This window comes from Panthera pardus, unplaced genomic scaffold (assembly GCF_024362965.1).
Source record: "Panthera pardus isolate Hobbes unplaced genomic scaffold, ASM2436296v1 HiC_scaffold_27, whole genome shotgun sequence".
Classification (NCBI taxonomy): Eukaryota; Metazoa; Chordata; class Mammalia; order Carnivora; family Felidae; genus Panthera; species Panthera pardus.
In genome coordinates this window covers 116,960,456-116,977,780 of record NW_026526843.1, presented here as the reverse complement: position 1 = coordinate 116,977,780, position 17,325 = coordinate 116,960,456, and the positions used below count along the sequence as shown (strand labels likewise).

Sequence of the window (17,325 nt, the reverse complement as noted above, 5' to 3'; positions counted from 1 at the left end):
CCCCATCTACCTTACCAAGGCCCTAAGAGCCCCAGCAAAGAACAACTCAGTTTTCCACATTGACCTTTTTGTTCTTTTCTTCCTGATTGCCTCTTTTCTATTCCATCTGCCTTCCGAGACTGTGTTATTCAAACTGCGGGTCATAAACTATTAACGAATCAGGAAAACGTAGTGGGTCATGACAAGTGCATTATAGAAAACGATACAGAATCAAATAGAAGAGGGCAGGAGAGAACATTATAGACGACATCGAAGTGTATGTCTGATGAAGATAAGCAGCATTTGGTTCACGTGTTTCCCGGACTGAGACGTAAAATGTATGTCTTGCTGTAGAATTGAAGTTTGAAATTCAGTGCTCTAAGACGGACAAACTTAAATCTGTGGTGCATTCTCGGAACAGGCTGCAAACAAAATGGATTTCTTCTTTTGTATGCAATAGTGTGATAAATGGCTTTGATAGTGACCGCAGTTGGCAACAGGGGCCTGGGGGGTTTTGTTAAAAGAGGAGATTCGGTGGTTGAAGATTACTCTAATGGATTTAGGTGTGGTGGGCAGAGTAGGAGAGAAGCCCTGGATTGAGGAAAGCAGGTGGGGGCCTCTGGCTACAGTTAAGGTGAGACAGATGTGAGACAAAGTGATATGGCGCCGATGGCAATGGTGACACGTAAGGTTTGTTGAGAGTATATACAACTTCAGGAGATGTTTTCAGCTCACGTTGCTTACTTCGCTTAAATCTCACATCAACCCTACGAGACCATCAGTCAGAGTTGGGGACTGGGCATGGGGTGACGCGGTAGGGAAACACTGACAGGTCAAAATCATTCCTGGGGATCCTGGGGGAAAGGAGAGAAAGGCGTGGATGATGCTCTTTAGAGAGACAGGGAAGAGGAAAGGAAGGAGTTTAATTTGAAAGGACATGTGCATGCGTGCGTGCATGCATTCATCGACTTCCAAGGATTTGCTGAAGGGCAGTGGAATGGGGCGGAGACCCGGGCAGTGTAGCCGGTGCTCCAGATTCAAAGAGAAGTGAGACTTGGCCTTGTCCTGGGGCAATCCCAGTCCCCTGGGAGGTCCCAGAAAAGGTGAGTGTGGGCACAGGAAAGATAGCACGGGCTCTGCTGCTCGTACCACAGAGATACGTGTGGAGGGCCTCTGAGCCCGGCGGTCCCACGTTATTCTTTGATCACCCTATTGGGTGACGTTTGCTTCCTCTCAGCACTTCTATCTACCTCAGGTGGGGTTTGCAGATTTTACCCCGGGCTTCAATTTCAATTTTACTTACACAGAAGGCTTTGACAAAGAGTTCTAGCACATCACCTCTTCACCTGGGCCACGCCAGCAAGAATAATACAGAAAGAGGATAGATAGATTTTCTGTCTAGGGCTGTTACATAAACACCCAAGCTCATGTTCCTGGCCCGTCAGGTCGCCCTCATTTGTTTGAATCACCACTTACATCACCAGTCGCATTTAAATCCCAAAGACAGCTTCAGGGTGACCCTACCCCAAAATATCACTTTCTCGATTTCACGGAGTTGTTTACTTGGGTTTTACACCGCCTGAGAGACCACGGTGAGGGACCACTTCATAAGGAAGCCATATAATTGAGCGATTTTGAGGCATACTCTTTTCCTAGACCATTGGGCACATTTTCTTAGACCGTCAACTATTCCTCAGTCCATGACACTGTTTTCAAAATACGTAAACGAAGGCTTTCTCAGCTGTGATATCAGAAATTAACTGAAGGGAGGGGGGGGGAAACAAGAGGACTAAAGAAAACAGGAATGTGCACTTCTGTCTCGTGGAACCATTCAGCTTTAGGAACTTGCCTTACAACATAATGAGGTTAAGCCATAGCGCCTACACTAACATGCTTTACTGATTGTGGCAGAAATCAGTCATTTCCTTTCGTGTTACCTTAGACAGCAAATTTTTCCTGTAAAGGGCCAGATAGTAAACACTTGAGCCTGCGAGACATATGGGCTGTCACAGCTCCTCAATTCTGCCTTCGTTACATGACCGATCTGTAGACGGCATGTAAATGAATAAGCATGGCTGGGTTCCAGTAAGATTTGATTTACCAAAACAGATGGTGAGCTGGGTTTGACCAGCAGGCCAGTTGCTAACCCCTGCTTAGACCATTTGTATTAAACGTTATCAAAATCGTATGAATTGAGCCTAACATACTATCTGATGCATAAATAGTACTTTGTTGGCGTGTTTTGAATAAATGAGAAGTTCATGCAGGTCATACAGTACTGTTTAATTTCTTGACCGTGCTTCTCTGCATTCGTCTCCTGGTTCTGCTGTTAAGGACTGGGACAGTTACACGCTAGAAAGACTCGTTCTGAAGCCCATGCCAAGAGCAGCCTTCCACCAGGAGGAAACATTCCATGGTTGTCTCCACAGGGCGAGCTCAGGCTCACAGGGGAAACTCATAGATATGATCCCTCCCGCTGAAAGGCCTCCCAAAGATTTCTCTAGCTTCTGTAGAGCATCTTCCAAAGTCCCTCTGCGAGATGGCTTAAGTTTAGAAGAGACCACAAATTAAGCTTCTCAGTCATTTTATAAGGTTTATGTAAATATTACCAGTTTTTAGTTTGTGTGTCTCCTGGCTAAATGGATACAGAGGAGGAAGGAGCCACAAGGTGTGAGAAGCTCAGGTCCCTGAACAAATGCATGGAGCAGAGTCCACTCTCTTGGCCCCCATGGCCATCTTCCACGGGAGAAATGTCTGGGTGAGGAAGAAACCGTTGTCCTGTTAAGGCACTGAGCGGTGAGCCTACCTCAATTAACACAAGAGTGTATCTTTTTAAAAAAAATTTTTTTTAACGTTTATTCATCTTGGAGAAGCAGAGAGAGAGAGAGACAGAGCATGAGTGGGGAAGGGGTAGAGAGAGGGAGACACAGAATCCGCAGCGGGCTCCAGGCTCCGAGCCGTCAGCACAGAGCCCGACGCGGGGCTTGAACTCACGGACTGCGAGATCACGACCTGAGCCGACGTCAGACACTCAAACGACTGAGCCACCCAGGTGCCCTCACAAGAGTATCTGTGAGATACAGTCTTAGAAGGAGGGTTGCTGGGCCATTTGAGAGTTAGATGTTGCCCAACCACGTTGTAAGTTGCTGCAACAATGAAATTCCTACCAATGGTATGAAAAGTGTCTGCCTTCCCATAAAGTATATTACCCAACTTTTGGAGCCCTTCCGATCTAGGAGGAAGAAAAAACCCCTTTGTGTTTAGCTTGCATTTCTTTAATACACACGTGGGTGCTTCCTGTAATTTGTGTATATATCAATTATTTTTCCTTCTCACATTAGTTTGTAATAAAGCTTCATATGGTACAGAAGTGAGCCTTTAGCTGGTCAAATGTGCTGTAAATTTGTATTGAGTTATTTTTTTTCCACACAGATGATTCTATTTTTTGCCCTTCAGTGTAGTGAAATGCGTCATTATCTTTATGTTTTCTGGGTAATGCCTTCCCCAATGTAAAAATATCTAAATATGCAGCCATGTTTTATTTTGGTTCACTTATAGTTTCATTTAAAAAAATCCTCAAATATTTCTTCCATATCAGTTTATTTTGATATAAGGGGTAAGGTCAGAATCCAGCCTTTTCTCCTCAGTGGTCGTCTCACTGTCACAAATACTTAATCCATCATTTTCCCCCTGAACAAAAAAAAAGCAACATTTATCATGTCATAAGTTGCCATATTTATTTTTGTTCATTTCTAAACTCTATTGTCTTCTATTGATCTGCCTGTTGCGAAACAGTATAATCCTCTTTTAATTGCTGTAGTTGCCTGGCATTTTAATAAATGGAGAGGGGTTCTCTCCACTTGACCTCTTTGTCAGATTTCCCCTGCCTACTCTCACGTAGTTATTTGTCTAGACGATGTTTAGATCAACTTAGGGGTATCACAAAAACAAATTCTGTTGGTGTGTTTTCTGGAATCACATTCAGCTCACAGATCATTAACAACATAATTGACATCTATGTATTACTGATTCTTCTTATTCAGGAAAAAAATATAGACTTTTATATTTATTCCTAACTTCTCTTCTTTCCCAACTGAGATTCCAACGTCTGGGATTACAATCATTCCTGTGGATACTGTACTAATTGGTTTCCTATCAGTTCTGTAACAAACGACCATAAACTTAGTTGCTTAAACAACTCAAGTTTATTACCTGACATTTCTGGAGGTCAGAAGTCTGAGATGGGTCTCACTGGGTTTAAATCAAGGCATCAGCCGGGTCATATTCCTTTCTAGGGTTCTAGGGAGAATCTGTGTCCTTGCCTTTTCCAGCTCTCAGAGGCTGCCTTCGTCCCTTGGCTGGTGGCCCTTCCTTCACCTTCAAAGCCAGCAAGGTTGCATCTCTCGACTCTTCCTCCATAGTCCTCTCTCTCTCTGACTCAGCGGTAGCTGGGAAAGTGTCTCTGCCTTTAAGCAGCCATGTGATTAGCTTGGGCCCTCCCAGCTAATCCAGGATAATCTCACTATGTGCAGGACCTTGATTGCTCACATCTGCAAAGATGTTGGGGCCTGTAAGGAACGCTGGCAGGCTCCGGGGACTAGGACGCAGCCCTCTTTGGGAGTGCAGTATTCTGCCTACCACAGATGTACTCTCAATGGCCATATCCCTACCATCCCTGAACTCAACTAGAAGATCCTAACTCTAGTGAGAGGAGAGTGGATTAAGGGCTAGGAAATTTAAAGTACAAAATGGCATGGTTTGCTTTGGCCATGTTTGGCTGCTGGCATGTTTGTGGTGCAAGTCAAGCTCCCAGCTACTAGCCTCAGATGGACCGTTTGGGCTGCCCTGTCATCTTGCAACACCGCTGGTCCACCAGCTTCCCTCTCTTCCCCTCTTTGCCTCTTTCCTCAAACCTCCTGGACCTCCTTCCCATCCTGGCTCCCAGCAGATGAAATTGCTTCCTATTTCGCTGACGATGGACAGGCAGTCTCTGCTGAATCCACATGTTTGCCCACTGGCTTCTAATCTGGCTGCATCTGCGTTCATATAACTGATGTCCCCTTATCATTACAGCTCGAGAGGACGTCAGACTCTGCTGGTGCTCTGATCCCACTCCTACGGTCCACTCTAGGAAGCCACCTCAGTAACTTCCCAACCCCCGCTCCTCAAGTCTTCCCCTTCTACGGTGAGTCCCAGCAGCCGATGAATATGTCAGATTATCATTCACCTGAGCCCTGGAAACACTAGTTGCACAGAGGAAGAGGGGTCCCCAAACAGATACCCACAAACAAATCCCTACCATCATTCTAAAGTGACAGAGAACAGAAGTATGAGCTTGAGTATATTTCCATTCCATTATACCCACTATCTCATTAGGTTTGCTGTCATTTATTTAGGGTCTAGGCCATGGCCACTGTATTTATTTTCTTGAATAAATTATTCACACTGTGAACTGACCCTATTTAAAACCTCCACTTGGGGGTTTGCATGGACCCAAGTTGCCACCCTCAGACCAAAGCTGCCATCACAGCTCTCAGCACTGGCCCTGTATCTGAAGGATCTGGGTAAACATTCGATGTCTACAATCATGTGCCCCAAACAAATGCTTCAGAACTCTTGGGTGATGTCTGTTTCTCTCCTCCCAGGCACACGATTCCTTCTCTCCTCCATAAGTAAATTATTTGTAAATCATTAGTTTCTACTTTGATAGAAAATACAAAAAATAAGTCCTATAGCTCAAACATCTTTGAACATCTCAATAGAGCAAATATTTCCCTGAAGAGGCTGGGAACTACATAGTCTCAGAAACAAGTAATGGAGGGGTGCCTGGGTGGCTCTGTCTGTTAAGCGTCTGACTTGGGCTCATGTCACGATCTCACGGTTTGTGAGTTCAAGTCCTACGCCGGGCTCTGTGCTGACAGCTCAGAGCCTGGAGCCTGCTGCAGATTCTGTGTCTCCCTCTCTGTCAGTCGCTCCCCACTCATGCTCTGTCTCTGTCTCTCTCTCTCTTGCTCTCAAAAATAAACATTGAAAAAAAATTAAAAAAAAAAAGAAACAAATAACAGAGATAGCTTCTAGCAGACAATTTTTATAAAACTGTTTGGTAAAGGTTATTTATTTAGTGGACTCTTTAAAAAGCAGGAACAAAGAGGAACATCAAATTAACTGGAGTTAAAAACAAAGCTACAAAAGAATGTTTGTTCCACGATATCTTATCTGATATGTATCCAATCTGAGTGTCACAGAACTTTTTTGAGCCATCATTCCCTTTGCTACAATTGGGTTTGCCAACAACATTTCTAAGTTGCTCTAGAAACTGAAAGAACAACAAATCGCCTTTCTGTTACACGCTTTTACAGATTAGGAAGTATCCTTATGGAAGATAGGAAACATTCAGAAACAGAATTGACAGATGAAAGGATTTCAGATACACACTTCTCATCTTTACCAGAATCAGGACCTGTATTTGTCAAAACTTCAGATACACCAGGTGAAAGATGATAAAAATGACTTAACGTGAGTAGAATCCCTGATTCTGGGTTAGCATGAGGTCAAATGACGAGTTTAATAGATTGTGAAAACATTCTTTTCAGCTGATTATTTTGATATCACGTTGCTACCCACACGGTCTTAGTTCGAGCCCTTGAGGTTGACCTTTCTGAAAGTTCTTTTTAATGGATTGTTCGGAAGCCATGCAGGCTGCTGAGATACACGTGGCTTTCCCCTTCACCCCTTCACTACCTCAAGCTGACCTTCCCCAAGCGGACCTTCCCTTTAAACAAACATATTGGTTGGCACGTCAACTGTCCCCCTTGAACATGTCCTTCAGGATGGACAATGATGCCAGCCAACAACCACGAAGCTGCAGTTTCCTTCCCGTGTTAATGTTAGGTGCGAGAGGTGTTTCCAGCCCGTGGCTTTGGCGAAGCAGACGTTTGACTCGCAGCGTTTCCTGTTTCCCGGGGGAATGGCAGGCGTGGTCTTACCTTTGGGAATGGTGATTGGGCAGCTCAGGTCACAGTCCTGCTGCAACTGATAGAAAGCCACTTCCTGCAGCCGGGCCCGCTCCAGCTCAGAGAGACTCTGGATGGGAACTGATCTCAGCCGCACACTGCGGCCCGACATGCTGTTCCAGGTGAAATCACCCTGCACCAAGGGGGAAAACATCAGGAGTTAAACACGGTTCATCTATGTCTCACGAACCTCATCCTTTCTCTTAGTCGGTAATAAAGTCAAGCAAACTTCATCTCTGGGTGCCACCATCGGCTCTTATAATGATTTACATGCAGCCAAAGAAAACCACGGGAAAGAGACTTTAAAGGTCCTACTTCCTCTCTTTTATGGGAACACATGGGAACTTTTTCGGTCGTGTAGCTCAGTGAAAGGAAAAAGTGCCTCCAGTTGCCATCACGCACACTAGATTGAGCAAACCGGGTTTGAACCGCACAGGTCTGCTTATACACGGATATTTGGGGGTAAATACAGTACGGTACTATAAATGTATGTTCTCTTCCTTACGATTTCCTTAATCACATTTTCTTTTCTCTAGCTTACTTTATTCTAAGAATATAGTCTGTAATACGTACAACATACAAAAAAGGTGCTAATAGGCTTTATGTTACTGGGAATTACGACTTCCCCTCAAGTAGGCTGGTGGTAGTTAAGTTTTTGGGGAATCAAAAATTAAATGCAGATTTTTGATTGTGTTGGGGGTTGGTGCCCTAACTCCCACAATGTTCAAAGGTAAACTGTATAATACTTAATAATATAATACATTACATGAGAATACAATCTAGTATATTTATAACATATAACATATTCTCATATGATAAATACTTATGGTACATAATTATATGTATGATACATTGTATTAATATTACGGTAATTTACAGCGTATGTAAATATAATATAATAGAGGTGAAATTGAGCCTTACAGAAGTTAAGTAATTTTCCTCAAATCATAAAACTTATAAGGTTTGGAACCAAGCAGAACTCAAGCTAAAAACATGTGCCCTTAAACTGTCTGCTAAATCAACCATTAAGTTTCTATTTATAGCACTCTGAGTTATTTTGGTCAATAGGTACAGAAATATGATCAATCACAACTACACATATTTCTAGACACATCTGATGTTAAAATACTCCAGAGCAAAGAATCAAAGCAAAGATTGCCCCACTCCTGAGTATGTTCTTGTGTGCACATACATCCACGTGGACCGAATAGCCCTGCCCTCGGTGTGGACAGTGAGAATGTGATGGCCTAAGAGATGATACGCCACGATCCTCTGAAACCCAGTGTCCCCTTACTGAGGAGGGTTTCCCGTGAACCACAGACATCAGCCACAGCACAAGAGCTTTGAACAGGTATCTACAATTTCTTTAGCAATCAAAAAAAGTTCCAGGAGGAAGGAGCAGTGCTGGCCCCACAGGCAGTGCCCAGGAGTCGTGCATGTGCAAAACATATAAGGAATCTCATAAGACTTTGACATCCTTATCACTCGCCTTAAAGAAGAGAGACAAGAACGATCGTCCCCAGCAGCTACCAAAACACCTCTGTGCCCTCGTGGTAGCAAATTCCTGCCTAGAATGTTCACTCCAAGAGTGAATGGCACTATGTTAATTTGTTGATATTTTTTCCTTTGTATGTGGGGCTTCATGTATTTATTCATTCATTTAACAGATGGAGATATTATACTCTGGTCGGGGCAGACAACAAACAAGGCAAGTATAGGGTACACATATGAATTTGCATCCGGTGCATAATGGTAAAAACAGGAGCCCAGGAGGGGTTCAGGGGGCATGATGGGGGGATAGTCTGGGCAGGGGAGGGAGTGAGCAAATCCAGGCAAAGTGGGTAGATTGCCATCGTTTGATGAACTGAAAAAAATTCTTCCAGGCCCAGTATATTTTGCATTTTTTCCTTCCTTTTCCGTTTTTGGTATAATTGGCCTAAGCACAAGTTTAGACAGGAGTTGAGGACTCAGGCCTTGAGTATACCTCTCACTCACAGTCTTTAAGCTTAGGGTACCATGAGGTATAATATCAGTGAATTGCTCTTTTTCCTCCCAAACGAAAGTTCCAGATGAGTTGGCAACTTTTATTTTTTAATTTTTATGTATTTTTGAGCGAAAGAGAGAGAGAGACAGAGCGTGAGCAGGGGAGGGGCAGAGAGAGAGAGAGAGAGAGAGAGAGAGAGAATGAGAGAGAGAGAGAGAGGCACAGAATCTGAAGCAGCCTCCAGGTTCCGAGCTGTCAGCACAGAGCCCAACGCACGGCTCGAACCCACGAACCTCGAGATCATGACCTGAGCCGAAGTTGGACCCTGAACCGACTGAGCCACCACCCCCAGAGGAGTTGGCAACTTTTAAATATGAAGTTTAGGTATCTAAGAAAGCCCATTGCTATTTGAAGTGTCAAAATGGAATTGCATACCTATTCATTAAAAGCACTTAAGAATGTGACCTCCACTTGGCTCAATTATCTATAGTAGGGGTTGACCATCTTTTGCTGTAAAAGGCCAGACAGTAAATATTTCAGGCTCGACAGGCCATGTGGTCTCTGTCAAACCACTCAAATACACCTTTGTGGCAGAAAGCAGCCACGGACAATTCGTAAATGAATGAGTGTGGCCGTGTTCCAATAAAACTTCATTTATAAAAACAGGTGGAAGGCTGCATTTGTCCATTGGGCTATGTAGTTCGCCAACCTCTGGACCACAGCTTATGACTGAAATAAACCAATCCCTATAATAAACATTTTATTTTTATTTGCTATGTCCTCCTGGTTAATTAATTCAAACAAAATTTAATGGGCACCTGTTACATGCCGAGAATGGTACTAGGCTTGGGATAATCAAAGTGACAGCACAGTCCTTGTTCTTAAGGAGTTAAACTTCAAGGGGCGCCTGGGTGGCTCAGTCGGTTGAGCATCCGACTTCGACTCAGGTCATGATCTCGCAGTCCGTGAGTTCGAGCCCCGCGTCGGGCTCTGTGCTGACAGCTCAGGGCCTGGAGCCTGCTTCCGATTCTGTGTCTCCCTCTCTCTGCCCCTCCCAGGCTCACGCTCTGTCTCTCTCTGTCTCTCAATAATAAATAAATGCTAAAAAAATTTCAACTTCAATAGGAAGAGCACATACGACCCATAAAATACAGAGATTGTACTTAAGTAGGGGAAAAGGTTTGGACATCTGTCTGGGGGATCAAAGAAAGCTTTCTAGAGAAGGCGGTGTTTCAACGGAGACTCAAAAGCTGAGTAAGAGGAGTGAGAGTTTGCCCAGTAGAAATGCAACACTGGAAAAACAGTGGGTGCCAAGGCAAATGAATTCGGGACAACTAGCTTGGTTTGGGAAATTACAAGGCTGGAAGGAGGGAAATTGCAGGAGGCGAAGCCATGTAGAAGTCAGGGCCAGATCCTGGAGGGCTTTTACTGCAGGCATTGCGAGGTAGATTGGACTCTACTCAGTAGTAGGTGATGCCTAGTCATGAAGGGACCTTGAGCGAGAGAGGAGCATGATCGGATCCACATATGGGAAAAATGACTGGAAAGAAATTTCAAAAGAAAGTGAGGGAGGGAGCAAGTCGAAGATATAGAGATCGGCAAAAATGTTGGGCTAGGTATGATGCTGATTCAAATTTGAACAAGTAGAGTCACACTCTCTAAGTCTCTAAGAGAGACACCTAGAACCTAAACACCTGTATTATTCTTGTGATTTTTTTCAACCATTTAAAAATGTAAATACCATTCTTTGCTAGAAGGCAGTATAAAACAACAGGCGGTGAGCTGGATTTGGCCCACTGGCTGTAGTTTACAGACACTGGATCCAAAGAGATTAGGGTCTTTTAATATGCCGCACAGATTTATTTAACATCTACTACCATGTACCAGAGACCCTGTCCTGCATCATGAGCTATACACATCAGCTAGATTCAGGAGGGCAAGAAACTCGCCTGGTTTATCCACCTTGGTGTCCCCGGTGTCCAAGGCAGAACCTGGCACGTGACTGTCACTGAATAAATATTTGTCAATCCACAGACTCAATGAATCAGGTACGTCACCAGTTCAATAAGAAACTGGAAACTAACCACCCATGTAATGCTGTATCTAGGCGGGAGACGTCTTGTGGATTTGAATAAACTGCTAAGAAACAGTCTTTTGAAAGAGAGCCTGTGGATGAGCCAAAAAATGCTGGTACGTGAGGACAGAAAATAAATGAAATAATATCAGACCCGAAGAAAAACAAATCCATGACACCTACACTCACCCATCAGAACTCCTATGAGCACAAGGACACGAAACACAAAGGTCGATATTGCCTTGTGATCCTCATGGGAGGTGCCCAGAAGAGGGCCACAGCCCAACAGCACGGCCTAGAATGTGCCTCTGGCTGTTCCTCAACTCTCAATTGTGCTCCAGGCCAGCATGTTTCTTTGGTGACTGTTCATCTACTAAACGGGTGACTCATTTTAAGGCTCTCTGGATCTAGTCTTCTGAGTGGTTGCCACAGGATGTTTTTTTTTCCCCCCAAATTGAAAGTGGATGATTTTAAATTTGTTTCAATACTATAAATGTAAGTGAAGTTGAAACTGACCCAATGTTTCTGGATAGCCTAAAGGCCTTGACGGTTGTAAAACTATCCTTTCAATCTGGAGCACTACCGGACAGCATTAATAAAGGATATAACAATGATACAAAAAGATACAGCACAGTGATTTTTGAGGGTGATTTTTGCCCCCCTCAGGAGACATTTGGCAACGGCGGGAAACATTTTTGGCTGTCGTAAGTCTGGGGAGGGGTTCGCTACTGGCATCTAGTGGGTGAAGGTCAGGGATCTGTTCAACATCCTACAACACCCAACACAGCCCCCCACGATAAAGAAATATCTCGCCCCATACGTTCATAGAGCAGAGGTTCAGAAACCTTGGCATAGCATACCTTAGGTCTGCTATTAGGCCCAGATTACATAGAATCTCCTTAAAACGATGGTGTCAGGAGCTATTAATAATCATTGATGAGTTTGGTTTAATATCAAATGCATGCACTATGTATCCTTAAGTATCTTATGCATTATTATGTATATTACATATGTATAAATCTGTGTATTATGTAAACAAACAGAATTACGGAAGCTATTTAAAACTAGCATTAAGAAATACAAACAGCACAAACCAATTTAAAAGGAACAAACAAACACAAACGAGGTCTCAATACAATAGAGTCTTGATCAACTGGAGAACGACTCCCCAAAAGCATGACCTAAAGAGATTTCCTTCCTCTACCAGAAGTATATGTCTCTACATTTAGAGAAAAAAAGAAGCAAAAGACAAACTGAAAAACCAACAATCTAATATCTGTGATCTATTCAGAAAGGCCATTCTTTTGAGCAAAATTGCATCTTTACAAACAGACCTGATTTTCCCATGAAATAAAATTGAAATCATTTTGGTTTTGGTCTATACCACATTGTTTTCTTATGTCCTTGAGACTAGTCTCTAATTGGGGCATCTCTCTAACCTCATCCAACTGTAAACTTCCAAAGGCCAAGGGAGCCAGCGAGGAGTGATTCAGGGCTGTTCAAAATTCAGCCTGCAGACCCAGGACAGTGGAGTTACCTGGGCAGATGATTCTTGTTAAATTCGCAGGTTTCTGGGCTTTAAGGCAGATTTGGGGAATTAGGGTCACAAGGAATTAGGGTCAAGCACCTTCATCATGAGCCAGCATCCCCAGATGAGCCTTATTTTTGCACAATAAAGGTTGAGACCCACTGGTATGGTGGTGGAGACTTGGGTTCACATACAGATGAGCTCTTTGGTAAGATTCAGAACATCCCTGAGCCTCGGTGTCCGCATCAATAAGATGGAGCAAAGAACAAGCCACCTCTCAGGTTTGTAGCGATCAGATGAGACAAGGCCAGTGAATTTCTGTGGGGGAGGGCTTATTAGCTCCCAGCAAGCCCTGAATATGTGGTAATTAAAGTCATAATTAGCATTAATCATCATTCCTCTAAACTTACATCCCCTTTTTAAACCTGGCAGTTTTAGTGACACCGAAAACTCCTAAGAACCGTGCACTGAATTCATGAATAAATGGTTCCTCTATGTGCAAGATGCCTTTTCTAGGTGTTTACAAGCCAGCCAGCTGGATTGTGGCTCCATACGGGCAAGAAACAGAAGAAAAGACCAGATCGGTAAGTTAAGGCCTGAAAAATGGCACGCCATGTAGAGAAACCACACCAGGAGCTGAATTTCTTTTTAACTGTTTTCTGTTGCGGCCAGCCGTCATTTGTACAGCCAAGGTTCCCAGATAATCGCAATGTGTTGTTGAAACATGGCATAAGTTTAAATACCAGGCTCGCGACCAACATTTTTGAAAAGGGCTGCCTAGTTCTTTATAAGTCCAAAATAAACACATCACCGATGACAAGGAACCCCCTTCTTCATGAGCTTCCGGGCAAAGCTGAGCGTATTTGTGTAGCTGTCACACTGCTGTTTGGACTCTTAAAAGAGGTTATTCCTCTAGGAACTCAACAGAATATTCATATGTCCAGTCACTTTCTTCTCTGGATTCCTCAGCCACTCCTTCTCAAAAGATCTTGTTCTATTCATCGATTCTGGTCTGTCGCCTAAGAGAAGGTCTTTTAGAAAATTCTGAACACTTGGTGGGTGTGGCAGTCCACTTTGTTACCTTTGCTTTGGTAGTAGCTATTTATTACTACAAGGAGTGTTACAATGTCACCGTAGCCTAATGGAAATGTACACTTAACTCATTCAACAAGTACTTAATGAGCAGCTTCTACAGGCCAGGCAGTGTTCTAGGTCCTGTGGATTCACTGGCGAACAAAACAAAGCACCCTGCACTCAACAAGCTTCCAGGTTCGTGAAGGAAACTGATAAGAAACAAAGATAATACATGAGTAAATTACATAACAACTTACAAGGTGATAAACCCTAGGAGGAAAAGAAGGTAGAGCCCGGTGAGAGGAATCAGGAGTGCTGGCGGGGAGGGGTTTCCAGGGCAACCTTATTGAGACGTGATCTTTGAGTCAACCCTCACTCGAGTAAGGAGGTGAGGTGATGTGCCCGGCAGATCCTAGGAGATGAGAATCCCAGGCAGAGATGAATTGACACAAAGGCAGTTGGAGTAGTGGCTAAAAGCAAGGGCTGGCAAGCTAGGCTGTTGGATTTTTCATTTTGGGTCTGCCACTTTCCAGTCATGTGGCTTTTAGCAAACTATTTTCTCTCCTGTGCTTTGTTTTCCTAATCTCTGACATGGGGGTGATGACTAGCCAGGGTTTGGCACACAAGAGCCTGTGGACCAAATCCTGCCTCCTGGTTGCTTTTGTAAATAAAGTTTTATTGGAACACAGCTGCACTCATTCACTTAGGTACTGTCTACTGCTGCTTTCACGGACTTGGCAAAGCTGAAGCTGTTTGCTATCTGGCCCTCTACAGAAAAAGTTTGCTGACTCCTGGACGACACTAAAAGTAAAGGCACATCTATGATGAGGATTTGTCTTTAGGGTCGCCATTTTCCTCCTCTGCTAAGATTTTCTCTGGGCAACATCCCAAAGAGCCTGTAAAGAAATCACACAACATAGGAAGAATTGGGGATATTGGAAAGTATGTAAAAGTCGGGGTGATATAAAAGTGGTTATCTGCAAATGGCCCATTCATCTAAATTATTGATAAACCAAAGAAGGAGAAATGAACATCGTCAAGCCGAGTGCTGTGCTAACACCATTCAAAAACAACAACAACAACAACAATAACAATAACAACAACCCAAAAAGTCAACATGTCTTAGTTCACTGACATTAGAAAGGCAGACCTCCGGACATGGATTGGACCGTGAAGATCCTGCTAACACTCATGGATGGTTCACTTTCTGCTTGTTACTGCTCTGAGCCCTTTATTTGTGTTAGCTCATTTATTTCTTACACCAGCTCTAAGGTCCATGTTACCATTATTATTCCCGTACTTCTGATGAGGAAACCTAGGCACGAGTCTTAAGTAACTTGTCAAGCTGGCACACCCAGTGAGCGGCGGAGTTGGGATCTGAAGCCAGGCTGTGGGCTCCAGAACGTAGACCCCAAAGCACTATACGTATTTCATCCCTTCTCATGATAAATCGATCCAAACCCCTGCCTTTACAAAGGAGGAAAGAAAGGTCCAAGGAAGTCAGATGACTCCTACAGAAGCAGAGTGGCATCTGGGACGTAAGGGACACATTCGGCCTCTTCCCCGCACCGGGTCTTTTCATTACGAGACACAGCCTTATAGTAAGGAGAGCCAGACAGTGTCCAAAAATCCAGGAGCTTAAGGTTTTCCCCGTTTGTAAAACAGAGCCCATTAGATTTATTATTAGCCTTATCTAATATCCCAGTTGTTCTCCAAAGGCCGGGTTCAAGACGTCCAGCGGAGAAAATAAGCCACTTTATTCTTTCAGAACTCAAAACAGCCCGTGCCGAATCTTCTGCAGAAAGCAGCCCAGTTATGCTGTCGCATTTCATTACGGCATGCGCCTCTCTGCTCCCGTTTGCTCGCTGCAAGCTGCTGTAACATTATCAACCGATCTAAAAATAACATTCTCATAAATCTCTACTGGCACAGATAAGTACTTAGCTGTCGCACATCTCAGACACTGATCCATCCACTTTTCTTCCCAAATCACAAGATAGATGTGGAAGAATCGCAACACTTTATCACCATAATCTTCTCAAAAAGAAGTATAAGCAGAGACATATCTGTTGCTTACCCAGGAATTCTATTCAGCCGTGTCTTTGCTGTCCTAACGTAACAGAACTACGCTTGGAGTAGGAACTGGAGTCTGATTTTTTTTTTTTTTAATTATTCTTTTGGTGAAAAATGGATCCTGCAATGGCAGATTACATCGAGTATCTGAGAAAAGGCCCAGCTGGCATAGCTGTGATTCTCAGGATACTTTGTGTTGCCAGAGACCTCTGCTACCGTGAATCTTGGGACCAAAAAATGCAATCTTGTCATTGGACCATTGAGAAGTTCCTGTCCCTTCGGAATGGAGGCAGGCTGTGTCACTGAGTGAGCGTGTGAGTGAGTCGGTGTGTGTGCGTGTGTGTGTGTGTGTGTGTAGAAAGGGGGGGAGGGACAAAAAGAATGCAGAGAAATTGAAAGTGGTTTTCCTGACTTTTATTTTAATAAGGCTATTTAAAAAAATTTTTTTAACATGTATTCATTTTTGAGAGACAGAGAGAGACAGAGCATGAGCGGGGAAGGGGCAGAGAGAGAGGGAGACACAGAATCCGAAGCAGGCTCCAGGCTCCGAGCTGTCAGCACAGAGCCCGATGCGGGACTCGAACCCATGAACCACGAGATCGTGACCTGAGCCGAAGTCGGACGCTCAACCCACTGAGCCACCCAGGAGCCCCATTAATAAGGCTATTTTGAAGAGATATTCTGGAGTGAGGAAAGGATTCCTCTTTTAAAAAAATCCTCTTTTCCACAGGGATCTACAAATGGTAATTGGATTGTAACTGTGCAAAGTGTCCTTATTAGGAATCAAGCAAAGAATGTTGGAAGCCTCGGGTAAAATCCCTGAGAGCATGATAAAGTACACAGGATGCTTTCTTTGTGTAGGACAAATCCTCAATTCTTAAATTATATTTTAAAACCACTGGCTTGTTCATTTTCCTAAGACCAGGAAAAAAGCATTTAAAAAGGAAAATATTTCTTTCTCTTTTATACCGAAGCATAACACATGCTCTGAATTTTATGCTCTTTGTGAAACAATAGTCCTTGAGAAGTTGTTCATTTCCTGAACAGGAGGGTGTGGAGGGCGGCGTGGACATAACCACGTGGCCATGTTTAAGAGGGTGCAGGTGGGAGTTGGGGCTGACGAAGAGAACTCCGTGAAGAGCAGAAAGAAAAGGAAAGACTAAAACCATACCCCGATCACTAATTACCTTGATCTCCATGTATACCACATAGCACTGAAGCAAACACAATTCAAAAAGACATTTTTGTTTTCCAGTCGATACGAAGTTATAGTTCTTTTGTGGTCTAGAGTGAATTCCAACCGAAGAATTGCTGTGATTATAACCGACAACCTGAGAAATGATTTCACGGACGATCTTACCCAAAACTTCGAGATTTGGTATGTTTTTTGCTAGGATTCTGTGAGGTTAATCATCACTTGATAGAAGCCACACACAGCTTCTGCTGCTGCTGGGATTTATTTAGCAAGAGAAAGGAATTTGAAAACAATAAAACACATCAGATGGTTTTCTTTCCCAGAACGATTACACGTATAGAGAAATTCAGAGTCGAGATTTACACACCTCCATATCCACTACCCCCGACGTGCAGATGTTGAAAA

General features: G+C 43.6%; 1 protein-coding gene across 4 annotated transcripts in view; it reads right to left on the bottom strand.

Annotated features, from left to right (window-relative positions):
- Window positions 1–17,325, bottom strand: part of ARHGAP6 (Rho GTPase activating protein 6) — a 450,271-nt gene that overhangs the window by 66,249 nt on the left and 366,697 nt on the right. For 3 of the 4 annotated variants that reach the window (XM_019417863.2, XM_019417864.2, XM_019417865.2), the window contains exon 2: window positions 6,966–7,125. In XM_019417863.2, coding sequence (XP_019273408.1) covers window positions 6,966–7,125 — 160 coding nt within the window. Of the gene's footprint in view, window positions 1–6,965; window positions 7,126–15,729; window positions 15,885–17,325 lie in introns of those variants that run through there. The other variant, XM_019417866.2, reaches the window with a different exon arrangement.